We start from the raw sequence: 27,823 nt of genomic DNA, 5'->3' as shown, positions 1-27,823 counted from the left end.
GACAGTTTGGTATGCTCATAACATTTAGAAGTGATCTGTATTTTTATTTGAACTTTAATGCAGTACCTACATTAATGCCTATTGAATGAATGAATGCTTATATTTTGCCTAAATTCTACTAGGTTTTGTTTTTCTTTTAATTTTACCTGTTTTCATTTCTCAAATGTTCTAATATAGTGAGTGATTCTATGACCATTTAATACATACAGTTCCTTGTGTATTATGGGGACCAGCCATAAAATTATGGTGTTGTTACTTCTTAACTGTAGTTTTGCTACTGTTATGACTCATAATGTAAATAATCTGATATTCAGGATGTCTGATATTTGACCCCAAAGGAGTTTCCACCCACAGGTTAAGAACCACTGCTCTAGTAGCTCATAGTGATGCACATGCTCTCTTGGATTGTCTAAAGCCTGCTTGTGGCCAAGGACTTGTGGTAGTGGGAATAGAGCCTAATGAGAGAGTGATGTGGTGTATGCAGACAGAAATTCTTTATTACAACGCTTGCCCTCCCTATTAATGACTGCTGTGCTTTGCTTATTTTAGGACTTTTGTGCTGAAATGATGAAGAGGTCCAATGAGCTGAGTCTCAGCAGTAACAGTGGTGAGTAAGAAATTAAGAGTCCTACAGGCCTCCTGGTACCTGGGTTGGGGCAGGAGAATCAGGAGTTCAGGTCACACTCTATTTAGGTAGCAAGTTTCAGGCTGTCCCCAGCTACATGAAAGAAAAGTGGAGTGCCTGCCCATAGATTCTGATTATAGATTCTGGTTCAGGAACTCTGGTCTAGGTCAAGAAATCATGAGTTGTAATTTTTATAAATAATAGACAATATTTTGATAATTTCCAATTATCAAAGGATGTTTTATTGATTAAAATTACAAAACATTAAACCAGTTTCAGGAGGCAAATAAGAAGGGGCAGATGGCCAAACTCCTCAGGTGGAATAGACGAGGGGAAGGTTCCTTCAGCCTGGGAGGGAACAAGAATGGCTTCCTGGACAAGAATGTGTCTTCGGTGAGCTTTGGGATGGAAAGATTTCCATCAGCCGGCAGTGGAGGGGCAGCACTTGAGATGAATGAAAGCAATAAGAGCAAACAATATACCACATATTTGGGAAATGCAATACAGAGGAACAGGTAAGAGATGGAGCTTTAGGTAAAGCTAATGTAAAAAGGGAATATAAAAGTTTTATATGTCATTAAACTGAAGTGCAGAGACAAGGGTCATCATTTATTCATTAGTTCTTGAAAATATCTGTCAAGAAATTAGAAACCACAGGAAATTAATTGCCATTCAGAATGTTTGATACAGATTGTCTTAGATTATCAAGGAAAGGTTAAACTAGCCAAGGATGAAGAGAAACTCATTTTAATTAGGAATATTTATATAATAAAGTTAATTAAATACATTTTAGTTCTTAGAAAAGTTAACACTTAATGATTTGTACAATTCCATTATTGGGAGTAATTCTTTTCTCTTAATAATGATGGATCAAGAAAGTACCACCATGTTTTTTCTGTGCCCTTCCAGAAAGTAGTGTTAATTCCTAAAAAGGATTAAAAAACTATGCCTCCAATTAAAATTCCCTTTTCACTTGTGTTGACTTCAACATTGGCTTTTATTTCAACTCAGCTCCCTAGCTCCTCCCCTCTAGTTCTATCCTGACACTTTCCAGAGCTCCTGGTTCTACCCAGCTATGATGTCAGTAGAAAGATGATACTGACTACCCTGGTGTCTTTAAATTTATTTTAGTTTTAGGAGGAGTGGGCATGTACATGTAAGTGCCTTTTGCCTTCAGAAGCCAGAGATCCCTCTAGAGCTGGAGTTAGAGGTGGTTGTGAGCTGCCTGATGTGGGTGGTAGGACTAGAACTCGAATCCTCTGGAAGAGCAATATATCTTCTTCACCATGGAGGCAATCTCTAGCCCATACCCTATTGTCTGATGATCACTGCCTAGAAGGAGAGTTGTATAAGCATTAGGTCAGATGCCCCCACCCACTACCTTGGTAGACATGATTAACTAGTCCTACAGCCATGCACAAGTTACTTAATGACTCTGAGAATCTTAAGTGACTTCATTTATAAGATGAACTAAATAGTTCCTTCTCATAGGATTGTGTGGCTTAAATAAAGTACTATGTGTAAAGCCCTTAGAACAATGTCTGGAGTAGTTCTCAACTTGCTTTTTCTCTCTTCAAAATGCATTTCTGTCCTGGGTGGTGGTGGCAAGTGCCTTTAATCCCAGCACTCTGGAAGGCAGAGGCAGGCGGATCTCTGTGAGATCGAGGCCAGCCTGGTTTACTGAGCAAGTTCCAGGACAGCCTGCAGAGCCATAGAGAAGCCCTGTTTCAAACCCCACCCCCACAAAATATATATGTATATATATGTATGTTTCTATGACTCAGTCATGTAAAGGTAATGTTTTTTCATCAGTAACATTCTATTATTGAAGGGCATCAGGTCACTTCCATTGGGCAAGTAGTTCCAATGTAAACTTTTAAGATGGCACAGTGGATAAAGGTGCTTGCTACCAAGCCCCCCCAGCTCTGTGTGTGTGTGTGTGTCTGTCTGTGTCTCTCTGACTCTAAATATTTTAACAGAATGTGAGCTTTGCAAAAGTTTTAATTTACATGAGAATGCTTGTTCCATTTTTGTATAATAGATATTTATGAGTTCTAGTTGCTCTATAGATTAGTCAACACTTAATATTGTTAAACTTCTAAGTTCCTGCCCAACTGGAGGGTAATGATTGCAGTCAAGATAAGCATGTCTTCATATAGATATAACCATAGTGTTTGTTTTCCAGTAAAACAGTTTGCCTAACTGGCTACTGGTTTGCTACTTTTTTTTAAAAAATGTGCATTGGTGTTTTGTTTACATGTGTGTCTGTGTGAGGTAACTGGATGTATAGACAATAATTTGTGAGCTGCCATGTGGTTGCTGGGAATTGAACCTAGGACCTCTGGAAGCGCAGCCAGTGCTCTTAACCACAGAGTCATCTCTCCAGCCCCTTGCTACCTTTTTCTAAAATTAAGATTATAATTAATTCTTTGAGAATTTTATACAATTTATTTTTCCCAATGCTCTCCCTAGCTCTTCCAAGAGCCACACCGCTATTTTATTTTTTTGACACCGGCTCTCATGTGACCTCAAAACCTTTATGTGTCCCCATCCTCTGGGCCCTGCCTCTCAAATGTGGGGATGATAAGCATGTTACCACTTTCAACTTCAGCTTTTCTTTCCTTACTTCCTCTGTGTAGCTCTGGATGTCCTAGAACTCACTCTGGAGACCAGACTGACCTCAGACTCAGAGAGTTGACTGCCTCCTGAAGGCGTGTGCCACCATTGCCCAGCCAGTCCCGTGCCGTCCCTGTCCTGCCCCCCTCAGGGTTTCTCTGTAGCTTTGGAGGCTGTCCTGGAACTCATTCTATAGACCAGGCTGGCCTCGAACTCACAGATCAGGATCTGCCTGTCTCTGCCTCCCAAGTGCTGGGATTGAAGGCGTGTGTCAACTGTATTTTACAAAATACATTTTATTCCTTGAATTCTGTAGCCTTTGGTGTTTTAAGTCTGGTAGGTGCAAAGATATGTCATTTAGCAGGTGAGAATAGGTAAATTTACTTAGGAATTGACAAATCACATAGCAGAGGATGGAAATAATAAATCTATCATCTTCTAAACTAGCTGATATGTTTACAAGGAGGCCATAAGCTGTGCCTGTAGATTCCCTTTATACCCATTGTAGGTTTTACAGATAGGTGTTAGGTGCTGTTGCTGACAGTGGTGTAATATCCTTGGGACAAACAGTACCTGTGATATTCTGTGCTATTGAAAAACCCACCAGTCTCTATATGTGTTTTTGGTAGTTGTTCCAGTTCCCCAGAGGACCAGAGGGGAGCAAAGAAGTGGACTTGAAGCTGAATCCCCTGCCATCAATCTGATGGGTATAAATGTGGAAGAGATGTGTGAGGCCAAAGAGTGGATTGAAAGGCTGCTGACTTCTGAGGACCACCACATTATTGAGAATAATCATATTCTCTACCTTGGGAAGAAAGAGCATGACAAGCTGTCTCAGCTGCAGACAGCCTTAGGTGTCTCCATTTCAGAGACTGTCAGTCCCCTGAAGGCAACGCTAGAGATTAGAGGTATCCAAGCTGACCTCATTGAAGCAGTAATGAATATTGAATGTATGCTGTGTGGAGTTCAGGAAGAAGTGGCAAGAAAACAGGAGAAAAGGCTTTTTGACTTGTTGGGTGAGTAATTGCGTACTAAGGTAAAAACTCTTGCTAGGCCTTGCGGCTCACCTTCAGCCCAGCACCTTCAGGTGAATCTATGAGTTTCAGGACAGCCAGGGCTATGTAGTGAGACTGTCTCAAAATAAATAGATAAGTAAAAATTAAAAGAGGAAAACACAGTTTCTTAAGTTCAAGTAAATGTCCTTCTAACCAAGGGATGAGGGAGGCCCCATTGGTGTTGGTGTTGTCGGTATCTTTGTTGTCAGGGTAAAGCTCTCTGCAGACAGAGAAGATGGGGCAGAAGCAGAAAGGAGAAAAACAGTGAACTGGAGAGCAACCTGGTCTACATAAGACCCTGTCTCAAAGCAAATGCCAGTTCTCCTAATTGTTGCTTTTGCTCATGAGTGTTGTGTTTATGGAGAACAGCCTGAGAGGGAAAAACAAGCTGTTGTGGTTCAGTGGTAGAGCAATCACCTCTTGTGATTGGGGGTGTAAATATTTTTATCTGTTCTTTGGGATTTTCATACATATATGTAGTGAATTTTGATCATATTCATCCCCATTCTTCTGCTCTAGCTCCTCTTAGGCCTCCCCAATATTTCCCTTCTAACTCCTTTTTAAAACCTATTGAGTTCCATTGGAACCCTGATAGACACATAAATCTACTGTTGTCCAATGGGGTTGAGTGGGGGCAACCTATCAGGCTGCATCCCCGAAGAAAATGGACTCTTCCTCTTTGTAGCCATCAAATACCAATTGTCCCTTAGGCAGTTCCTGCAGCCCTCTCCAATACATGCTCAGATTTTGACTGCCATGATTTCATGTGCATGTAGCCACAGCTGCTGTGAGTTCATGTTCCCAAAAGATCTGTTATATCCAGATTTTTTTAAAAGAAAAAGTCTTCTAAGGATGGCCTTGAACTTCAGATTCTCCTGTCTCTGGTTCCTAAATGCTGAGATTACTGGTCTCTGCCACCATGCCTGACCTTGTTTTGTTTTGAGATAAGGCCTCACACTGTAACTCAGGCTATCTTCCAGAAATTGACTATGTATCCCAGGTGGGCTTTGAACTCAGGACAGTCCTCCTGCCACAGCCTCCCAAGTACTGGGATTACAGACGTGAGCTACCATGTTCAGCTCAGGTCCCAACACTTACATAAATTGTGGTTTGTTTGTTTTTGGTTTTTTATTTATTTTTATTTGTCTTTTTGAGACAGGGTTTCTTTCTCTGTGTAGCTTTGGAGCCTGTCCTGGAACTCACTCTGTAGAATAGGCTGGCCTTGAACTCACAGATATCTGCCTGCCTCTGCCTCTTGAGTGGTGGGTTTAAAGTCATATGCCACCACCGTCCAGCTGTGATTTGTCTTTCAATTGTCAGAGTTGTTTATTAATAAATAGAAGCACATCTGTTGGAGTTGCTTGTGATGACATGGATTGTCTAAGAGGTGGTTACACAGAAAGCCTGTAGTAAGACCTACTAGAACCATGTAGAAAAATCAAAAACACCAAATAAAGCCCAACATGCCCAATTCTGCAAATGGAGCATTCAAATGTGGATGTATTCTACCTGTTTACTTACCTTGAGTTTTATTACATTTATATATTGCTGGTACCATTATGATCTCTAAAATTATTATTTTGAACTGTCACCAACAAAGTACTTCCTGGTATTGTGAGATATACCCAAGTACCCCTCAGTCAGTGTGATTAAACTCATTACAGTAACTGCGGGCATTTGAGCCTACAGAGACCGTTTGTGAGTCCTAGAGCCAACTAAAATATTGTCTCATTTAAAATGCCACTTTGATGGCCAACAAGATGGCTCATTAGGTAAAGAAAGGTACTTGCCATTGACCTGAGTTCAATTCCTGGGACCCATGTGATGGGAAGAATGAGCTTCCACAAGCTGTCTTCTCCATTCCCATAGGTACATCCACATCCCCACATCCACACAAATAGATAAATGTAATTTAAAAAATTTTAAGTGCCACTTTGAGTGGAAGCAAATCCTATAACCCTAGCACCCACGAGGCTGAGGCAGGAAGGCAAGCTTGCGCTAAATAATGTCTCTGACTCAAACAGAAAACTCCAAGCAAACACTAAAGACCCAATCATACGTCATAAGGGAAGACAGATTATTCCATTTATTTAGTTACCTAAGAACGTACTGCATTGTGCAGGATACTGATGATAAATAAGGTGGACATTGTTCCTGCTCCAAATCTAACAGAATACTGATAAGTGAGCAGGTGAATTATGACAGAGGAAGATAGCCATGCTCTGGAAGTACCAAGAACACCTTATACTTGGGAACCCAAGAACAGGCTTCTTGGAGGAGGCATGACAAATGGAAAGCTGAATAAGTGACAACTAACCAAAGAAAGAAAGTCTGGAGAAATAAAGAGTATAGCTGGGCAGTGTTGGCGTAAACCTTTAATTCCAGCGCTTGGGAGGCAGAGGCAGACAGCTCTCTGTGAGTTCAAGGTCAGCCAGGACTACACAGAGAAACCCTGTCTTAAAAAACAAAAGAGAACAAAAAGAAGATGAAGAGCATAGGGCTAACGAGCTGCAGTGGCACATGATGTGATTGCACTCAGGAGGTATAGGAGAAGAACTAGGAGGTCAAGGTCATCTTCTGCTGCATGGGAGACTTCAGGCCAGGCTGGGCTATATGAACACCCTTCCTTGGTTCAGCAGTTAAAAGCACTTGTTGATTTTTACGGAGGACCTGGGTTAATTTCACAGTACCCACATGGATCTCAAAAACACCTGTAACCCCAGGTCTAGGGGATCTGATCCCTCTTCTGACCTCTGCTGGCACCAGACACATGTAGGTAAAAACATATCATAAAAACTAAGATTATGTTTCTTCACATGGTTTTTGACACAATGAATCTGAATATTTAAACTGACACCAGTGTTAGCTCATGAGACCCTTGCTTAGCAGTATAGAGTCATGCAAGTCTCATGTTCTCCTGAAAAATGTCATTTTTGGTAGAAGACTAGGCATGTTGCCTCACAGCAGCATTTTGGAGGTTCAAAGAGAATCATTTTTAAATTCTAATATTCTATGGTTTGTCAACTATATGTCAGTTGATTTTCTAAAAAAAATTGTTCATTTATTTTATGTATTTGAGTGTTCTATCTACTTTATGTCAGAAGAGGGTATCAGATCCACTACAGATGGTTGTGAGCCACCATGTGGTTTCTGGGAATTGAACTCAGGACCTCTGGAAGAGCAGCCAGTGCTCTTAACTGCTGAGCCATCTCTCCAGCCCCATCACTCGATAATTTAAATAAAAACTGAACTGAGGCAGAACCTCCTTTTCTGCTGCTTTATCCTTTCTTCTGACAGTAGAAGTTTGTGAGGCTTTGTCTCAGATACCCACCCCCTGTAGAGCCTGGTCTACAGCAGGAGTTTGGTTAACATTGAATTCAAGAGCCCTGAATGCTAGTGTCACACACATTATAAATGTGAGCTGTTGGTCTCTTCCTTTGAGGTCTGGGGCTCTGGATAGTCTCTGCTGTGTTTTTGTTCCTCTTGTTTTTCTTAGATTTACCCCTTAGACCTCTATGGCGTTCCTTTGAATTTTATCCCTGCTTTGCATGGTTAAACTTCAGTCCATTTGACTAGGGATTGTGCTTCTGGTGAGTATGCTTGTTCCAGATTCAAGCCCCTCCCCCCTTGTTTATTGTTTATCTACCTGTGTGTTCAGTCAAATAAAGAGCTTCCTTGGACAAAAACAGGTGGCCTATTGAATTTAAATGGAAGGAGAGAGGGAAGAAGGGGACTGAGAAGAGTGAAGGAAACTAAGGAAGGAGGAAACAAGGAAAGGAGGGAGGGACGAGAGGAGACCATAGATGGTTCAGTTCTAAGTCTGCTCTTGCTCATACCACAAGTGACACATGTTCTTAGTAGTCTGCCGTGTCTCCTAATAGAAAACCCAAATGAAGCCAGGTTTATAAGCCAGCTTGAGATCTCTGCTTACCTACTTGGTTGTATTGGGCAAGTTGCTTAACTTCTCTAAATTTCTGCTTCCTTGTTTATAAAGCTCTACTAAGTATTTCAGTGGTGGTGTGATGAACACAAGGTAGAAAATGGACTCAAAAACCCACATGTTACATGAGTATCCTTTTATTTCCCATGCTTCCTTAGTTTTTAATTTTGTATGTGTATGGGTATGCATGCAGGTCTATGCTATGTACCATGTGCCTGCAGTGTCCACAGAGGCCAGATGAGGATGTCACATCTTTTGGGACTTGAGTTAAGATAGTTGTGAGCCACAGTGTGGGTGCTGGGAACCAAACCCAGGAATCCAGGTCCTCTGAAAGAACAAGTGCTCTTAACTGCTGAGCCAGCTTTCTTAATCTTACTTTTGAAACCTGGCTGAAGTTCAACCATTTCTTATGAGCGACATAACCATTTACCATGATTACAGCAACATAGTGTGGGGGCGGTGTAATTAACATTCCCCTTACTGTTTTTGAAGTCTCATAATCCAAATCATGAAGAACAAATTCATCACCGCTCCCTCCATTTTACCCTTTAACTTAGTGTGTTGTAGTTCTAGAACAGTTTTAGGATAGAAGTTCAGTGTCAGCAGCCCCAGGAGGTTCAGCTCAGCCACCCTTCCCAGTATGTCAACTCAGGGACAGGAGTCCTGACTAGCAGAGATTTCATTGGTTCACATTGGGACAAGGAAGCAATAAAGGGTCCCAGAACCTGCAATTTCTTCTTTTGATTATTTATGTGAGTTTTAGGTTTAATTAAAGGATGAATTGGGGGACTGGTGACATGGCTCAGCAGTTAAGAGCACTTGATATCTTTCAGAGGTCCTAGATTTGATTCCAAACACTTACATGGCCACTAATAACTCCAGTTCCAGAGGATCTGATGCCCTCTTCTGGTCTCTGCATGTATTGCATGCACACTGCTTACAATATGAATGCAGACAAACACCCATGCCCCTAAAATGACAATAAATCTTAAAAAAAAAAAAAAAAACACTTACCAGGCCATGGTGGTGCATGCCTTTAATCCCAGGACTCAGGAGGCAGAGACTGTCGATCTCTGAGTTGGAGGCCATTCTGGTCTACAGAGCGAGTTCCAGGACAGACTCTAAAGCAACAGAGAAACCCTGTCTCAAAAACCAAACAAACAAAGCAAAAGAAAAGAAAACCTTTGAAGGTAGGCAGAGAAAGCAAGCAGTCCTTGTTAAAGTTTTTCCTGCCCATCATTACTTCAGTTTGGGGTCCTGCAAAGTGCTCTCATAAATTGGTAATTGTTAAATCACAGCCATCTCTCGTGGAGAACTAACCTGTATTCCTCAAGCTCTGTCTCCATCACGGACACCCGTTCTAATCTTAGAAGTGGTCTGTCCTGCCTGGAAGACCTTGTGGTTCCTGGAATCCAAAGTGACTAAAGGTTTATGCGCTTTTAACCTTAAGATAGGTTAAATAGACTGACACTCTTATGAATAGATACGCCTATGCACTTAGTAAAAGAGACTGCCTAGCAGAGGTGGCAGGCTTCTGTCTGGTTTTTAGAGACTTACCACAAGCTGGTGAAGAGCAAGAGTTTGTTTGTTTTAAGCAGAAACAGCTCCTGCGTGCCTGGTGCAGCTCTCTCTTCTTGGATGCTGAAAACAGCACAGCATATATGCTTTCAGTGACCTGGTTTTCCACATTTTTAGATGTTTGTTTTTTGAGGCTGGGTTTCTCTGTGTATCTCTGGCTGCCCTGGAACTCACTTTGTAGACCAAGTTGGCCTCAAACTCAGAGATCTGCCTGCCCCTGCCTCCCGAGTGCTGGGATTAAAGATGTGCGCTATCACTGTCCAGAAAGAATTTGTTTCATTGAATCTCCTTATGATATTTTTTTCCTGTGTTCTCAGAGCACTGAAACAAGGTTTTTGTCTTCGTCCTCTTTTAGGACAGTGGACCGATGAGCAAGGAAAACTGGATGAAATGGAAAACTCTCACACATATCTTCGTTACCCAGCAACTTTAACTCAGGAACTTGAGGACCGAAAGAGACAGTTTGACAAGTGTGGCTTGTGGGTTGTGAAGGTATACCTAATCAAGGGAGGCTCTGGTTTATTTTGCTGTTAATTGAGTCTATAGCCAAAACAACATTCACCTGTAAAGAACTCTCAGGCAGCTGCCCAGTCACGTAGAGTCTGGAGTGAGACTGGGTTGATAGAAATGATGTCAAGACATGCAGGACCACAGATGCCGTAGCGCAGGTGGTCTGCCTATCAGTGACCACAGCAGTGGAAAGCACAGCAGTGTCTAGTCCGCTGTGCTACCACTGTTTAACTACAAACCATTAGCTTTAATGGGACACGTACTATGTCTGCATTGTTGGTCATTTTAGTACCAGTGCTGGCACATACTGATTACACAGTGGATTTGTGGTGTGTGGCAGGATGTACATGCCTGGTATGTGTGCGTTGTTGAAATGAGAGGCTTCTCCAACTAAAGCATCTCAACAATTAGCAGGGTGTGTTACTCAGAAAGCAGAAGAGCCAGCAGACTGGGTGGGGAGGTTGCCTGGTTTATATTCTACCACAGGTGGTGACTGAGTCCTTTCCCCATAGACTGGGGTCTTGCCCACAGTCTTTCTCAGTTGGCTAGCTGTGAAAGAAACCTGAAAAGGAAGTGAAGCAAAGGGGTTGGGAGTGTCAGTGCCTAAGTTACTTAAGCTCTGACAGTGCTGTCTGGCCTTTGTAAATAAAAAAGATTTACAAGCCGGGCATCGGTGGCGCACGCCTTTAATCCCAGCACACAGGAGGCAGAGGCAGGCGGATCTCTGTGAGCCAGCCTGGTCTACAGAGTGAGCTCCAAGACAGCCTCCAAAATAATACAGAGAAACCCTGTCTCAAAAAACCAGAAAAAAAAAGTTTTACAGGGGAGGGGATTGAAACATTTGCATGACAGTCTTACTAGGTAGAGGAAGATAAAAACAATTTGAATTTCTTCTCAGAAAAGACTGATATTTGATGTTTCAAATATGTGGTGGCCAGAGAACCTTGGCTGTTGTCCTTCCTTAGGACACTCATCTTCCCCAGCTCACCTTGTTTTTTGAGACAGGACCTATGGTGATTTGAAGGAGAATGGCCCCCATATGCCCTATGTTTGAATGCTTGGTCCCTGGTTGGTGGCACTGGTTTGGAAGGTTTAGGAGGTGTGGCCTTACTGGAGATGTGTTACTGGGGGTGAGCCTTGAGGTTTCAAAAGCCTGTGCTAGGCTGAGTGTCCACTCTGTCTGCCCTCTGCCTATGGATTGGGATGTAGAGCTCTTAGGTCCTGCTCTAGCACATATCTGTCTGCTTCCTGCCATGATCATCACTAATCCTCCAAAAGTATAAGCAAGCCCCCAGGTAAATGCTTTCTTTTGCAAGAGTTGCCTTGATCATGCATGGTATCTCTTTACAACAATAGAATGGCACCTAAGATAGGGTCTGATGGGGGAAGTTCTGTGTATATGTCAATAAAGCACTGTTGGCCAATAGGGAAGCAGGATGGGTGGGACTAGGAGTCTAGGATGACTCTGGGAAATGTAGTGAAGAGACTGGTTGCCATGTGATCTGGGAACAAGGGGCTGTCAGGAGTGTGTCCTCAAAAAGATAAGTTCTTTTTTTTAAAAGATTTATTTATTTATTACATTATACACCAGATTGAATTGTAGATGGTTGTGAGCCAGCATGTGTTTGCTGGGAATTGAACTCAAGACCTCTGGAAGAGCAGTCAATGCTCTTAACCTCTGAGCCATCTATCCAGCCCCTAAAAGATAAATTCTTATAAAATATATATTATTAATTATGGTTTAATAATCAAGTCAGAGCTAGCCAATAAGAAACCAAGCAAATGGCCCACAGCTTCATAATTAATATAGTGTCTTGTGTGTTATTTGGGGGCTAAAGTGCTGACGGCCCCCGGGCAGGAATCCCACAACAAGGGTCTCTCACTTTTACTTGGAAATTACTAACTAGACTAAGTTGGCTAGCTAGTGAGCCCCAGGGACCTGCTTCCTCCCCAGTGCTGGAACCACAAGCTCCTGACACAGTCATTGACTTTTAAAAATGTAGATTCTAGAGATCAAACTCAGGTCCTCAAGTTTTCAAACCAAGCACTTTACCAATTAAATGAACCATCTCCCATGCCCATGAAGTTTTATTTATTTCTTTATTTATTTTTGAGACAGAGTCACATGTAGCCCAGGCTAGCTTCATATTTGCTATGTAGGTGAGATTGTCCTTGATCTCTTTTTGATGCTCCTGACTCCACTTTTGGGAGTATAGACATATAACTGACCTTATTAAATGCACTTACTAAAACAGGGATAGATTTTGAAGAGAGAAACCAAATTAGAGAATTAAAAAGCAAAATGAATGCATTTCCATGCACATAGCACATGTATTTTCCAAATTGTGCAGGAGACAATTTAAGTCGCCGTTTTCAGACCAATCCCATTCTTGTTTTGTTTGTTTTTGTTTTCTTTGCTTATAGGTGGAGCAGATAGACAATAATGCGCTCATGGCTGCCTTCCAAGAGAAGAAGAAGATGATGGAAGGGAGAACGTCGAGAGGACCAGGGAGTCAAAAGTTGTTTCTGCAGGTCCCACATCAGTTTTGCAATGTGGTGTGCAAAGTTGGCTTTCACAGACTGTACTCAACACCTCCAGGTAGGTATCGGCCTCATCCTCAGGGCTGCCTACATGGGCGGGGCAAGGAGACAGTGTACAGCTGTGGGAAGGGATTCTTTGCCACTGACCTTTAGAGGCAAAGTCTTTTGGAAATGGTTGGCATCTTATCCTTTGTTGGTGACTGTTACTTTGATGCAAGTGTGAACAGTAGGATATATGGTTGAGGTTTTAATCTCATTCTTGTTTCTGTGTTCTGTCTGCAGAGAGCTCCTTGGGGTGTCACTGCTTTGCCCTTTTCATCTCAACAAAACTATCAATACCAGCCCCTCATTCCTTAGTTAGAAGCACATTTACTTACATTTAAGACACTTGTGATTTGCACCTGTCTCTGGCTTATGTCTGTTTTGTTTGTAAGACAGATATGTGGTCCTGGCTGGCCTGAAACTCAGAGATCTGCCTGCCTCTCCCTTTCCCAATAGTAATTGGGATTAAAAGCGTGTACCACTGTGCTCAGCCCTTTCATCCTCTATTTCCAGTGAAAATCGGTATAGCTTTGCAGGTGAAGTGTCCCTTCTTACTGATTAGCTGATGGTATGAAAAGAATTGGGATAACTGTAGTGATAACTCCCATTTTGAAAGAGGAGGGGGAAACTTACTTACCATGTGCTGCTCGACAGAAATAAGGAGCATTGCTCACTCAGTCAAGGAAAACTCTCCCTTACAGCCTTGGTTCATTTCTATGTCTTCTGCATAACCAGGAGACTGACCTTGCATTGCCTCACGTAGCCAGATTACCATTTTCAGCAATAGAATTTCTTAAAAATTCAGCAAGCTCAGTGGTTCAGGGCTCTTGTTGCTCTTGTAGAGGACCCAGGTTTGATTCCCAGGACCTTCATGGTGGTTCACAACCATGGGGAACTCCAGTTCTGGGGATTTGATGCTGTCTTCTGACCTTCTCAGGTACCAAGCACATAAATGGTGCACACATATTCATGTGGGCAAAACCACTCACACATAAAATAAAAATGAATAAATCAAAAATGTTAAAAAAGCCCAGTAGGCAGAAGTTAAGAGCAGGTGTTCTTCCACAGGGGCACGGTTTGATTCTCAGCACCTACACGGTGACTTACAACCATTTGTAACTCCAGTCCCAAGGGGGATCCATGTCCTCTTCTGGCCTCTGTGGGCATTGCAGGCACATGGTACATACACATACATATAAGCATTTACACTGACACACTCAGTTTATTTTTTTTTAATTCAGCAAATAGAACTAATTTGAGGTCAAGTTGATGTCTTCATAATGCCACAAGAGGACACAGGATCCCTTTTTCAGGATGGACTCTGCAGGGAACTCAAAGACTACTTCCCTGGAATGAGACAAAATAGGGCAGGCAAGCTAGCTGAAGTCTGTGCTGGTTTAGCAGAGGGAAGTGGAAATAAAAGGACTGTCACACATGCTGAGCTACAAGTCAAGACTGCAGGCAGGCTCAGCAGTGGGAGTCTGCATTCACGGGACAGGACACAGTGGGGACAGGTGAGCTTCAGACAAAGTGAGGTGTTTAGTATCAGGACAGACAGGCTTAGGGGGTAATAAGCTGGGGAGAGGGAATGTTACAGTTTCTAGGTCAGAACTAGTTACATGTCTTTCTACCAGCTAGAAGAGAGGACTTTCAAACTGAGAAAACTTCTCTAAGAGCATCATGCTTTATTTTCCTGTTGGTTATAGTTTAAAATCAAAACAGAAAAACGTTCTCAGACTTTCAGGTTCTTAAGACTTTGGTTGCAAAAAAATATTCTCAGGAAATTAAATTATGGAAGCTAGAGTTTATCATTTTCTTATGAATTAAAAAATATATGCATATGAATATATAGATATGTATTTTATACATTTATATGTATATTTAAGAGGTTTTGTTCTAAGTTTTACCTCTTTTTGCCCTCAAGGCAATATTCAAAGAGAGTCTCTGGCAAAGAAAAATTCATTTTTAATCTCAGACTATTATCATTTTGGCACATAGATTATTTTGCACTGTATCTACTATGCTTATAATGTAGGGAGATTGTGATGTTTTGAAAACAGAAATACTACCATAGCCATTTATCACTCCATTAAGTGTGGCAGCCTCCAGCCACACATGACTAGGAAACATGAGATGTGGCTAATCAGAATTGAAATGCATTATAAAGATAAATAAAATAGATACAGGATTTCAAGCCTACAATAAATATCTCCCCAGTGAATTTTTAAAAACTTTTTTAAAGGTTTATTTTATGTTTAGTAGTGTTTTGCCTGCATGGATGTATGTACACCATACCATGTGTGTACCTGGTACCTGTGGAGGTCAGAAGAGAGGCTGGATTCCCTGGAAATGGAGATAGGGATGCTTGTGAGCCACCGTATGGGTTTAGGGAACTTGTCTGAGTTAGGGTTTCTATTGCTGTGAAGATAAACTATGGCCATAGCAACTCTTATAAAGAGATACATTTAAATGGTGGTGGCTTACAGTTTTAGTCCATTATCATCATGGCAAGAAGCTTGACACTATGCAGGCAAATACAGTGCTGGGGGAGGAGCTGAGAATTCTGTATCTTCATCCTCAGGCAGCAGGAGACTGTGTGCCACCCTGGGCATAGGTTGAGCATATATGACCTCAAGAAGTTTTAGTGTGCTGAGGAGTGAACCATGGCTTTTTGATGCTAATCCATATCACTAAGCTGCATTAAGTCCCTCTGCAGTAAAAGGCAGTTTGACTCTTAGTCTTAGAGGGCTTGGGTTTGCTTGTTTTCATTTCTGTTATCCTGTTGTTTTGCTGTTTGAGACAAGGTCTTCCTATATAGTCTCAGTTTGCCTTGAACTCCCAACCCTCCCACATCAGCCTTCTGAGTGCCAGGATTACAGATATGTACCACCTCTTGAGTGTTGTTAATATCCCAGAATCTATAATATGATGGATGTTATACTAGAATGGAGACTATCCATCTCTAGTAGTGGGAATAAAGCATCACCTTATTACTATCATAGTCTCCAGAATACCTGATGGGTGGAAATTATCTAGTCAGTATGAATCTAGTTCAAGACAGTGGAGGATACTTAGTGAGGCATTGTGCCAGGCCACAGTAAGAAACCAGCGTAACCTTGTTTTCGAGGGATAATGTAAGGACTGTGCTCTCCCTAACCAGCTTGCTCTTCCTGAATATGAAGCAAGCATTTGCATCTTTTTTCTCTTACACTCTCCATGACTCTGACTTCTTGCCCGCTCCCTTTGTCTTTTTTGATTTTCATGCTGTGTATGTGATCCTCCTGCTCTAGTGCTGCCTGTTCTAACTGGACGATATTTCAAATCTGTTTTCTCAAAAGCTGTAGAGTTATACCTATTTGGAGCCTGTATAGCCAGCTAGTGTCATAAGAACAGACTTCCTTACTGCCTGGTTAATAATGACTTTAATCATAATTCATCCCAATCCTAGATTTTCATGGTTTAGATGAAAATGTTATTCAAGTTACAGATTAATTTACTCTAATCAATGCAAAGTTGCTTTGAAACTAGTGACTTCTCTGTAAATTCTAATGATGTATTCTAATGTAAAACAGTTGTTGATGGTACCATTGATATTGTCTCAGGAGCAACTTAGGGTGGAGGAAATTATGTGAAGGTCTAGAGAGAAAATACATATTAGCACCCAAATAGACATCATCTATTAGAACATAATTTTTTTTCTCTTTCAGACCCAGTTTATGGAACCGGCATACATTTCACCAAGAACCTCAAAAAACTAGCAGACAAGGTCAAGAAGACCTCTAGCACAGACAGACTAATCTATGTGTTTGAGGCGGAAGTGCTCACAGGCTCCTTCTGTCAGGGCAATAACTTAAATATTACCCCACCGCCGTTGAGTCCCGGGGCCTTAGATGTTCATGACAGCGTGGTTGACAATGTTTCTAAACCTGAAACCATTGTCGTTTTTAATGGCATGCAGGCAGTGCCCCAGTATTTGTGGATTTGTACACAGGATTGGACACTGTCACAGCACCAAATGTGGGGACAGGACTACTCATCAGGTCTAGCGATGGCCTCTTCACCACACTCCTGGTAGGAGGTCTCATATGGCAGCACTGATTAGTCTGTATATCATTATAACAACCAGTAGGGTTTGGGTGAATTGACAAAACAATGACTGTCAGTGACTTGGAGAGTGGCTTAAACATAACAAATTATCTGCTCAGAATGACTGGGTTACTAAAGGCAACAACCACATACTAGTGTCTTACTGCCTTCTTTACCAGTGGGCTTGGGGTGGATAGATGACAGCTAAAACTTATTCCTGACTCTCTCTTCTCCTTGAAATCCTTCATCTCCTTTCCTAGGCAACAGCAAGAATATTTTACATGTAACTAAATACCCTTTTCTAGTAAGTAAAACCAACTAAAAAGGTGATAGTATAAAATAGGACAACGGAATAATCTTAGGTTTCTATATAATTTTGTAAAGTGCTTTGGATATTCAAATAAATCACTTTTGTGAGTAACTGGCTCTGAGTAATTATTTGGGAAATGAAATAATGCGAACTGAAAGGACATCAAAAGATTGATACTCAGTTTGGATTCAGTTCTATCAAACAGTGTCACCCAGTACAAACAAAACTCCACTGCCGCTCATCCACCATGTGGCTTAAGTATTAACTCACGAAGCATTTACTGGTCACCGCAAGTGCTCCATCCACTTTGTGGATGCTCAGCAAGACCCTGAAAACCTCTTATCCTGAATAATCAGAAAGGCAGCTATGGACATGTGAACAAATATGAGTAGGTATAACTAAAGGAGGCTATCAGAGTCTTTGGAAAAAAATTAAGTGACCTGAGTGAAAGGGGTAAACTAAACTCAAAGGATTCACTTCTAATAATTTAGAAATAAAGGGACCAGACCCTCACTTAGCCCCTGCATTAGCAGCCATAACAGGTTATAGAAAAGACACATAGGCCTCTGACACAAGGAAACTCCAGATCCTCTGGCCTCCCGAAGCCTAGGGCCAAAACTGAACACAGAGAAACAGGCCACCTGCAAGTAACAAGACAATGCCATAGAAACCACAGAACGTTCCCTCTCAGCACTGACAATGAAAATAATTGGTACACAGGTATTTCATGCCAAATTAACGACTTTGAGAAACTCTCCTAGTTGTTCCCAGATGTCAACCAATCAGAAACCAACCCGTACCTACTGATGTAATCCTGTAACTTTTGTCTATAAAACCTAGCAGTACTCAGGGAACTTCACTCCCTCTGAGGCTGCTACCTCAGCTTGCTAGACTGGTCCCTGTCATGGTTGGATGAAGACTCATTAAACCTTGCTTTTGCAGTTTGGTGGGTCTCTCTTCCTGGTGGTCTCTGGGGACTTTGAAACCTGGGCACAACACTGAGAGCAGCACAAACGAATCAAGGACTGGAGGAAGCTTCCCAAAGAAACAGTGACAAGACGGTAAACTGAGGGCAGAGCTGGAAATGTGTTGCAGGCAGAGTATAGCTCTTATAAAGAATGAATCCACTTCCATTGGGCCCAAACTTAACACACTATTTGTAATAGAGGGGCTAATCGTGCCACCTATGTATTGCCTATTTCCAAGACCACATTGACCTGTACTTCTAAACCCTTTACCTCTCACTCTTCAATATCTCAGAAGAATATTCCCTTCTGGTTTTACTTTAAGCTGTATTCTCTTTGTAAGAAACATGTTTATTTTATCACATGGTCCTGTCTAGGAATCCTGGCAAGAAAATTTCTGCTTTAGACGATTGGCTTGTAAGATTGCCTATTGTGGTCCCTTGTTTGAGAGATCTTATTCTAGGTTTGCCATAGCTGGTTCCATCAATGCAAGAATCCACATGCCTAGAGCCTGCAGTACTCACTCCTGAGCCAACCATTAGGTATCTGGAAACCTCAAATTTCCTGCTTAAGGAGTTCTGAGTCCATCTGCAGAACACATTTGGGTCTCTTTCTTGCCTCTCCCCAAAACAGACTATGTTGCAGTTAGGTGATTGGAATGCTTACCTAGCCTATGTGAGGCCATAGAGATTGAACATCTCTAGTACATACACATTTATGAAAAGATGTGGGTGGGCTGTTGGTGATGTGGCTCAGAAGGTAAAGTCACTTGCTGTCAAGTCAGATGGCCTGAGTTTGATCCTGGGATTCCCATGGTTGAAGGAGAGAGCTGACTCCTGCAAGCTGTCCTCTGACCTCCACACAAAACTCCTTCCAATATAAGTAAATGTAATAGTAATGAAAAGAAAGAAGGGCCCAAGGGTGAGAATCGTGAGGACAAAGGGCTGAGTGTGTTGACTGAGGTATCCACACTCGTGTGTGAGGTCTGTGGTACCAAGCTGAGAGGGAGAGGACAGGTCATCTGTGAAAAACCCATGGAACATGGCCGGGGTGGTGGTGGGGGTGGTGGTGGTGGTGGGGGTGGGGGATGGGGGGCTGACTGAGCTGTTCAGTGAGGCACAAGAGAAAAGACTAACAGTTTGAAAATAGAATTAGTTCTACACTGGTAAATGTGTCCCCAGAATAGGGTAGGCAAGTTAAAACAAACTTCCTAAATTTCTTCAAACTGCAAACTTACTTAAAATTTAACTATAATTTTGCAATTTCAGTTAACATCTGTGCTTAACAGCAATTTTCTTTGTAGAAAGAGGTTTTACACATGGTAGGTATTGTTGTTATTATTATTTTGTGGTCCTATGGACTGAACTTACAGCCTTAGGCATGCTAAGTAAGCATTCTACCACTGACTATATCCTAGCCCTAGAAAAGATGTTTAAGTTATGATGGCACACAATGTGTATCAGAGCGTTTTTTTTTGTTTTTTGTTTTTTTTTTGGTTTTACAAGACAGGGTTTCTCTTTATTGTTTTGGATGCTGTTGGTTCAGCCTGGCCTGGAACTCACAGAGATCTGCCTGCCTCTGCCTCCCCAGTGCTAGGATTAAAGGTATGGGCCACCACTCCCGGCCATTATTTTTCTTTAGTAGAGATAACACCTGTCTGATTAGTTCTGTGACCATGCCTATATTCTTCTAATAGTCTTTAAAGTATAGAATAAGAGGCCGGAGCTAGGACTTCGTTGGTAATGTGCTTACCTAACATGAAGACTTGGGCTTGATTTCCTAGCACCATGGCATAAAATCAGGTATGAAAGAAAGAATATAGAATAACATATCCTGCAAAATTAAACATGCAATGAAGAATTAAGTCCCATCCTTGAAGCAAATGGATAGATATATGCATTATAAAATATTGCCACATTTTTGTTATACGTGTTACTTATTATTGGTTCTTCCTCTCATTATTAGCTGCCATTTGTAACCAGTCCTGTTGCCACTTTGCTTTTAGTAACAGGATATATATAACAGAAAAGAAATATGCTAGACTGTATAATTCCAAATAAATATCTACTTTTTACATTTACATGTAAGTAATGACATAATCTACATTTGTATTTTTTTTATTTCTATACCTGTTAGGTTGGCACTTTTTTCTTAACAGTTTCGAGCTTGCAGAGCTTTTCATTTGGAGATGGTGTCTCACCATGTAGGCCAGAGATCCTCTTGCCTCTGCCTCTCAGAGTGCCCACCTGTGTGCATATGTGTGGGCAATCTCAAATGTGGCTCCTCAGCAGCAGCTGTCCACCTTGGTTTGTGTGTGTGTGTGTGTGTGTGTGTGTGTGTGTGTGTGTGTGTGTATGTGTGTGTGTGTTTGAGACAAGGTTTCTCAGAGTGTTCTGGGGATGTTAATTAGGTCATTAGGTCAGGCTGGCTGACCAGCAAGCTCCAGGAATACACCTGTTTCTGCCTCCCCAGAGCTGGGATTCAAAGCCTGTGTCAACACACCTGGCCTTTGCTTAGATGCTGGGGACTGAACTGAGGTCCTCAGACTCTAGTGGCCAGTACTGTACTGACTGAGGTATCTTTCTACTCTCAACCTGCAGTTTTCTTTGTTTTAAAAACTGTATCCAGGTAGTAGTGGCAAATGCCTTTGATCCCCGCACTTGGGAGGCAGAGGAAGGTGTATCTCTTGTGAGTTTAAAGTCAGCCTGGTTTACAGAGTGAGTTACAGAACAGCAAAGGCTAGACAGAAACTTTGTCTCAAAAACACAAACAAAACAAAAAAATTGGTCAGTTGAGTTTAAAGCCAAAATGAAACAAAGCCAAAAATATGAGAATAAAAGTAGTAACATACATAAAATGAAAAGTTTACAAATAATTGAAAATAGCTGCAAGATAAATACCTATAAATTTATGTTCCAAATGTTAGCAAATATGTATATAAAATGGAATCTTATATACTATTTGTAGACTATAACTTGGTGAAATAACCCAGCAATGTCCAGTGTGTATTAGTTTAAGTTTGCTATTGCTATGTAATGGAGTAGCACAAACCTAGTGGCTTAACACCCATGTATTATCTTGGAGTTTCTTTTGGCCAGGAGCATGTTCAGAGCTTACCTGGGCCCTCTGCTTAGGGCCTATCAAAGTGACAATAAAATACATGTTCCTCACATATGAAAGCTTAAGTCAGGAAGAGTTTGCTTTCAAGCTCACTCAGGCTGTTAGGAGAGTCCATTCCCTGTGGTTATGTGACTGCAGGTTCTAGATTCTTACTGAATGCTAGCTAAGGGCTATTCAGGTCCTAGAAGCCATTTGTAGGCCCTACCAGGTGGCCTCCTTTTTTAATTAATTAATTTATTTTAAATTTTATATGCATTGGTGTTTTGTCTGTATGTCTGTCTGTCTGTGTGAGGGTGTTGGACCCCCAGGAACTGGAGTTATAGTTGTGAGCTTCTATGTGGGTGCTGGGTCCTCTAGAAGAATAGCCAGTGATCTTAACTACTGAGCCACCTCTCCAGTTCCTACCAGGTGGCCTTTTATAGGCAAGTGGCAACATAACAAGTAGTTTCTTTAAAGCCAGCATGAATATTTAGTTTCATATCACATGAAGTATTCCATAATGAAATGTTAGGACAAGAAGTCTTCTACCATTCCAGTTCTATGTGTTGGCTAGGAATAAGTAAGGGTCCTATAGACTTTCAAGGGTGGGGATTATACAGAACAGCACCAGGTATCATCGATCATGGGGTTATTTTAGAATTCGCCTACCACATCTAATGATATTAAAGATGCAATGTCCTGGGGCTGGAGAGATGGCTCAATGGTTAAGGGCAGTTATTGCTCTTGTAGAGGACCTGGGTTTGGTTCCCAGCACATGTGAACTCCCACATAGCAGCTCAAACTTCACAATTGCCAGTAACTGTAGTTCCAGGAATCTGGTACCCTCTTCTGAACTCCACAGGTACCAGGCATGCACACGTATGGCATACATAAACACAGGCAAAATACTCTTAGACATTTTTTTTTATTAAAAAGGCGGTATATATACAAGAATCTTCGTAGGCAGCCTTCGGTGGCACACGCCTTTAATCTCAGCACCCAGCAGGCAGAGGCAGGTTGATCTTTTTAAGTTCGAGGACAGCCTGGTTCTACAAAGCAGATGCCAGAACTGTCACACAGAGAAACCCTGTCTGAAACACACACACACACACACTGTTCTTTAATTTTTGTATTTTTCACAATACAAAAATGGTCAGAAACATTGTGATATCAATTTTGTACAGTCAGCGTGTAAAGGTATTATGCTTCCAACATGTAGTTGATTTGCACCATCCATTCCACCACTAAAAACAACAACAAAAAAACAACAGCAGAAAATACTAAAATCATTAATGAAGAGGTACCAAGGTAGTCAAAAATATGGAAAAGAGCCTTACATTTGCCATTGCTTTTCTCAGCCTGAGGTGACTGCTGATTCTAAAAGCAAAGGCTAGGACACTGAGTAGAGCTTTGGCTGTCTCATGCAGTTAAGAAGAGACCCTAGTGGATAGATACTGTGACTTTCGGTTGGGACTCTTAAGGACCATACCTGACTAGGAGTATGGGTGGATTAGGAATAAACCAGCCTCCACGAAGACTACTCTAAATAATGAGTCTCAGCTTCCAGTAAGGATCAGACAACAACTCAGGTATGGTCAGGTACACCTGCCCATTTTAGTTAGGGTTTCTATAGCTACAGAAACACAATGATCAAAGAGCAAGTTGGGGAGAAAGGGTTTATTTGGCTTACACTTCCACATCTAAGTGCATCACTGAAGGAAGCCAGGACAGGAACCCCCTACAGGCAGGAAGGTGGAGGCAGGAGCTGACGAAGAGACCAGGGAGTAGTGCTGTTTACAGCATTGCTCAGCAGGACTTATTCAGCCTGCTTTCTTTTTGTTTGTTTTTGAGACAGGGTTTCTCTGTGTAGCCCTGGTTGTTCTGGAAGTCACTCTATAGACTAGGTTGACCTCGAACTCACAGAGATCCCTCTGCCTCTGCTTCCTGAGTTCTGGGATTAAAGACATGCATCATCACACCTAGTTTCAACCTGCTTTCTTATAGAACCCAAGATCACCATGTCAGGGATGGCACTACTCACATGAGCTGGGCCTCCCCCATCAATCACTAATTAAGAAAACACCCTACAGCTGGATCTTTTGGAGGTTCAACTTTTCTCAATTGAGGTTCCCTCTTTTCAGATGACTCTAGCTCCTGTCAAGTTAAAAGCAGGACAGCACATTGGTCCTAAGTCTTTCTGACAGAACACTTTCTTTTTCCAGCTCCCTTAATCAAACTTAGCTCTAATTGTAATAAATAAACACTCTGATGCAGAAGGGAGTCACAAGAGGGAGGGAAGGATGGAGGGAGGGACGAATATGTTCTAGTTTGTTTTCTATTGCTGTGATTGCACTAACCAAAGCAACTTGGAGGCAGGCATTCCAGCTCTGAGGGAAGCCAGGGCAGGAATTCAAAGCAGGAACCTGGATGAGTAACTGAAACAGACCATGGAGGAAACTGGCTCATTCTCAGCTTGCTATCTTATACAGCCCAGGGGTGCCACAGTCCACAGTGGGCTGGGCCCATCATGAGTCAGGAAAATGCCTCACAGACAAGCCCACAGGCCAGTCTGATGGGAACAATTCTCCAATTCACGTCCCCCTTACTAGGTGACTCTAGTTTATGTTAAGTTTATTAAAACCGCTACTGGAGCCAAGACAAACGATCATTGCTCTACCTAGGATTCAGTCAGTGTGGTCCTTTCTCTCCCTGTTTCTTACATTTATAAAGCTATGACACCGTCTGTTGCTCTTCAGCATCCCTTTTAAACGGACTCGTTAAACCATGTCCTGTATGTGACATTCTCCCGTGACCTCTGCTTGGCTTGCTTAACGTGTTCTTTCGAAGCCACAACCCTACTCTCCAGAAAGAAAATCATTTTCCTAAACATTTTGTTTGAGAGAACTTAGCCATCTCAAAGTCAATGTTTTTACTAAAAATTATTATTATCGAGACAAGGTCTTCTTATGTAGTCATGCCGGTCTAGAACTCGCCATTCTCCTGCCTCGGTCTTCCTACTGCTGGGAACACGGGCATGCATTACCAAGCCAGGATAAAAAACTAATTTGTTAATGTTTTGTGGTACTAATAAATTACTAGGCAAAATGGGAAAGAGTCGGAGAGAATACCCAGAAGGTTCCTGTAAAAGAGTTGCGTGTGAATTCTTTGAACGCGAGACACTGACGTATTTTGCAATACTCCCCCAGCCTCCAACCATGCCACCGTTCGTCCAATAAGCGTGCTCGGTGTGAGGTACTTACCATGAGAGAGGGTAGCCATGGAGATGTGAGGGGGGATCCGTCCATTCTAGAAGACTTAGTAAGGACAAGTTTGTTTCCATAACTTCTACACGTCTCTACTCTAACAGACTGCAAACCTCGCCCTCAGGGACCCACGCCCCGGCCGCGTCCACTTGGCAAAGATCGCTTCAGAGACTTCGCTTCCCGGCATCCCCCGCGGCGGGAAGGCGCACGCAGGCGCGCAGGCCGGCCCCCGCACGCAGGCGCACTGCGCACGCCGGCTGAACTGGGTCTCGCGGCTCGGTGCGCGGCGGCGGAGAGCGAGGCCTGGTGAGCGCCGCCGTGGTGCGCGCCGGCTGCTCAAGCTTGTGCGCGGAAGAGGCGCAGCAGGCGGACAAGGAGCGAGCGACTCAGCCTCACAGCGGCCCCGGGACCGATCGCCTGGAGCCGGTGAGTGGGGGGCTTCCCCGCGGCCCCTCCCCCTCGGCGGGCGGCTCTGGGTTCCCTCCGCGGACCCTCGGGAGGCCCCGGGGCGAAGGCGGACGCGGGCGGCGGCCGGAGCTGTCGCTGTCGCGCCGGGGACCGGACCTTCGCGTCGCTCCGGTGCGTCACGGGATTGGCGTTTCTAACGGCCGCGCGGCGGCGACGGAGCGGGGTGGGGGTGGGGATCGCTGCCGTGAGGAACGCCGGTCGGGGCGGGGCGGCGGTGCATACGGTGTCGGGGACTGCGGGGCGGCGGCGCGGAGTCTGCGCGCCGCGCTAGCTCGAGGGCGGGGGCGGAGGCGGGTGACTCGGGGTGCGGTGGCCCAGGCCCAGGCGCGCGGGGCCGTTCCGGGAGTTGGCAGGTTACCGCCCGTGCCGGTGTTTGGAGGGAGGCGGTGGGGGTGGAGACGGGAGGCTGCAGTTTACAGATGTCATAACTACGCGGGCCTGGAGCTGCTGACGGGGGTGTGGTAATTATAGCAATGACAACTTGGTCGTCTGTGTGCGCCGTGGTGCGAGGGAAACCGCCAAGCGTTAGCTGAAGCTCGCAGTGGGTGCAGAAAACGGGAGGATGACTGAAGTCAGGGATGTCGGCAAGAAAGAACGAGAGGGTTGAATGCCACTGCTTCGGATCCACTTTGCAAATGAATTGATTTTAAGGCTTAAACTTCGGTTTGGTAAACTACTAACAGAATCAATAACCGAGAAATGCTTTTGAAATAGTGCATGAAAACTAACATCTATCCTTGTTTTTCTTCTTAAAACAATTCTTTCAAATCCCACCTCCCTCCCACTCCCTGCATCCATCCCTCCCTCTCTCTTTCCCTCTGTCTCTGTCGCTTGTCTCTCTTGTGAGGCTGGGTTTTGCTTGGTAGGCTGTCTTTGAACTTGTCATGGCCTCCAGGGTGCCAGGATTTCACACCAAGAAGCCCGGCTCAAAATTTCCATCATCCTAGATGACTAAGTAGGTAGTATTCCCACCTACTTGTTGCAATGGATACACAGTCAGCCCATAGTTGCCTTCAATTTAGAACTGTCCTGCCTCAGCCTCTCAAGTGTTGGGGTTACAGGAACATGCTTGACTGACTCATACATATTCTGAGTCAGGGTCTCATTGCATTTCCCTGGCTGCCCCTGGAACTCCTATATAGACCAGGCTGTCTTTGAACCTAGAGATCCACCTGTCTCTGACTCCTGGAATTCTGGAATTAAAGACATGTGCTGTCACACCTGACCTTCCTCCATTTTAAAGGCTCAAAGGTCTAAATCTTTAAAGGAAATTGAGAGTGAGTTAGCTGTGTAGTTTTTGCTGAGATAATTTATTTTTGGTTACTTTTTATGTGAATTTTTTTAAAGATGGAATATTTAAGATGGAGGCCTGAGAGGAAGTAAAATAAAAGCAAATTTACAGTAACTTTGAACTGGATGTTAACTTTTCCTAGTATGGATGAAAGCATGAAGTGCACTTAACTGCTGAACCACCTCTCTCATTCAGAAATTACTGGAAGAAGATGGTATGACTCTTGAAATCAATGCTACTCATTGATTAAAAAGAGTAAGAACTAGTAGCTTGTGTCCATAATACTAGCATAACACTTGAGAGACAGAGGCAGGAAGATCTTGAGTTTGAATCCAGCCTGGGCTTGACCTTGTCACAAGCCAAGAAAGCACAACCTATAATGGGGCTGTAGTTGACCCACAACTTTACCAAGAGCCTGACAAAATCAAACCTGAAAAGCCTCCAGTAAAGTAATGAGAATAAAGACATTACCTGAAATCAAGTATTTGAATTGTGCTTTTTTTCCTTTGTTTGAGACAGGGTCTCTCTGTAGACTCAGCAGTCTGAGAATTTTGTAGAGTAGGCTGAACTCAAACTCACAGATATCCACTTGCCTCTTCCTCGAACGTGCTGGAAGTAAAACTATGTCCCACTATGCCAGGCCATTATGCACATTTTATTTTGTGTTTGTGGGGCCAGGGATCCACTTCCTAGACTTACACACACTGTTAGTGCTCTGACATAGGACTATGTCCCCGGTTCTTGTATTATGTGTTTTTTGGTGGTCTTCATGGAATGTTATATATCTTGACTTTTATCTAGAATTGACATATGCCCAAGGGGAACCACAAAAAAATAAAACAAAACAAAAACCTTTGTTGCTTGTGGTAACTTAATTTTACAATTTTTTATGTGTGTGGCGTGTATATATTCGGATTGCAAGCACATGACTGTCCAGCTTCCTGTGCTCATGTGTGTGTATGTGGAAGCTAGAGAAGGACTTTGGGCATCTTCCTCTGTTGATTTTTTTTCTTTTTTGGTGGGTGGGCCTTACTGCCTTGAGAAAGGGTCTCATTGAAGCTGGTTTGACTTGTCAGCTAGGCTAACCTGCTGGCAGTTGAGCCCCAGGGATCTGCATATCTGCTTCTAAAGCTGGGCTGCAGCTCTGTGCATCCATATCCCCATGTTTTTATTTGGGTGCTTGACAGTAAGAGCTTACCCACTAAGAGCTCTTACCCACTGAGCAATCTCCCCGACCCTGGCCTTTTCTTTAAACATTTTTTATCTGTGTGTATATGTGAGTGTATGCTGCATGTGTGGGGTTGCCTGTGGAGGAGGCCAGAAGAGGGTGTTTTGGATCCCATGGAGCTAGATTGGCATACTGGCAGAAGTCAGCTGTCTAATATGGATGCCGAGAACCAAATTGGGTCCTTTGGAAAAACAGCAAACTTTCTG

General features: G+C 42.9%; 3 protein-coding genes and 1 long non-coding RNA gene across 6 annotated transcripts in view; 2 read left to right on the top strand and 2 right to left on the bottom strand.

The window, feature by feature from the left end:
- The window catches only part of Parp9 (poly(ADP-ribose) polymerase family member 9), a 36,896-nt gene extending 19,482 nt beyond the window's left edge, over positions 1 to 17,414 (top strand). For both annotated transcript variants that reach the window (XM_040750846.1, XM_040750845.1), the window contains exons 8-12: positions 550 to 607; positions 3,871 to 4,257; positions 10,170 to 10,306; positions 12,749 to 12,923; positions 16,615 to 17,414. In XM_040750846.1, the coding sequence (XP_040606780.1) occupies positions 550 to 607; positions 3,871 to 4,257; positions 10,170 to 10,306; positions 12,749 to 12,923; positions 16,615 to 16,982 (1,125 nt within the window). In that variant the 3' untranslated portion in view covers positions 16,983 to 17,414. The remainder of the gene's footprint in view (positions 1 to 549; positions 608 to 3,870; positions 4,258 to 10,169; positions 10,307 to 12,748; positions 12,924 to 16,614) is intronic.
- The window catches only part of Dtx3l (deltex E3 ubiquitin ligase 3L), a 61,747-nt gene extending 36,924 nt beyond the window's left edge, over positions 1 to 24,823 (bottom strand). Inside the window, exon 1 of the mRNA XM_040750848.1 lies at positions 24,628 to 24,823. Coding sequence (XP_040606782.1) covers positions 24,628 to 24,646 — 19 coding nt within the window. The 5' untranslated portion in view covers positions 24,647 to 24,823. The remainder of the gene's footprint in view (positions 1 to 24,627) is intronic.
- On the bottom strand, positions 845 to 9,303 carry LOC121141952. Its single transcript, XR_005878937.1, has 2 exons — positions 9,251 to 9,303; positions 845 to 1,258 (listed from the first exon to the last, which is right to left on the bottom strand). It is a non-coding gene; the product is annotated as an uncharacterized LOC121141952 (long non-coding RNA).
- Positions 24,824 to 24,905: 82 nt separating the features above from the next.
- Kpna1 (karyopherin subunit alpha 1) overlaps positions 24,906 to 27,823 on the top strand; it is a 53,205-nt gene continuing 50,287 nt past the window's right edge. The window contains exon 1 of one of the 2 annotated variants that reach the window (XM_040750850.1): positions 24,906 to 25,056. The gene's annotated coding sequence lies outside the window, so the exon portion shown is untranslated. Of the gene's footprint in view, positions 25,057 to 25,190; positions 25,210 to 27,823 lie in introns of those variants that run through there. The other variant, XM_040750849.1, reaches the window with a different exon arrangement.

Source organism: Mesocricetus auratus, unplaced genomic scaffold (assembly GCF_017639785.1).
Source record: "Mesocricetus auratus isolate SY011 unplaced genomic scaffold, BCM_Maur_2.0 Super-Scaffold_100008, whole genome shotgun sequence".
Lineage (NCBI taxonomy): Eukaryota > Metazoa > Chordata > Mammalia > Rodentia > Cricetidae > Mesocricetus > Mesocricetus auratus.
The sequence above is the reverse complement of the archived record's forward strand: the minus strand, read 5'-3'. Positions and strand labels throughout refer to the sequence as shown.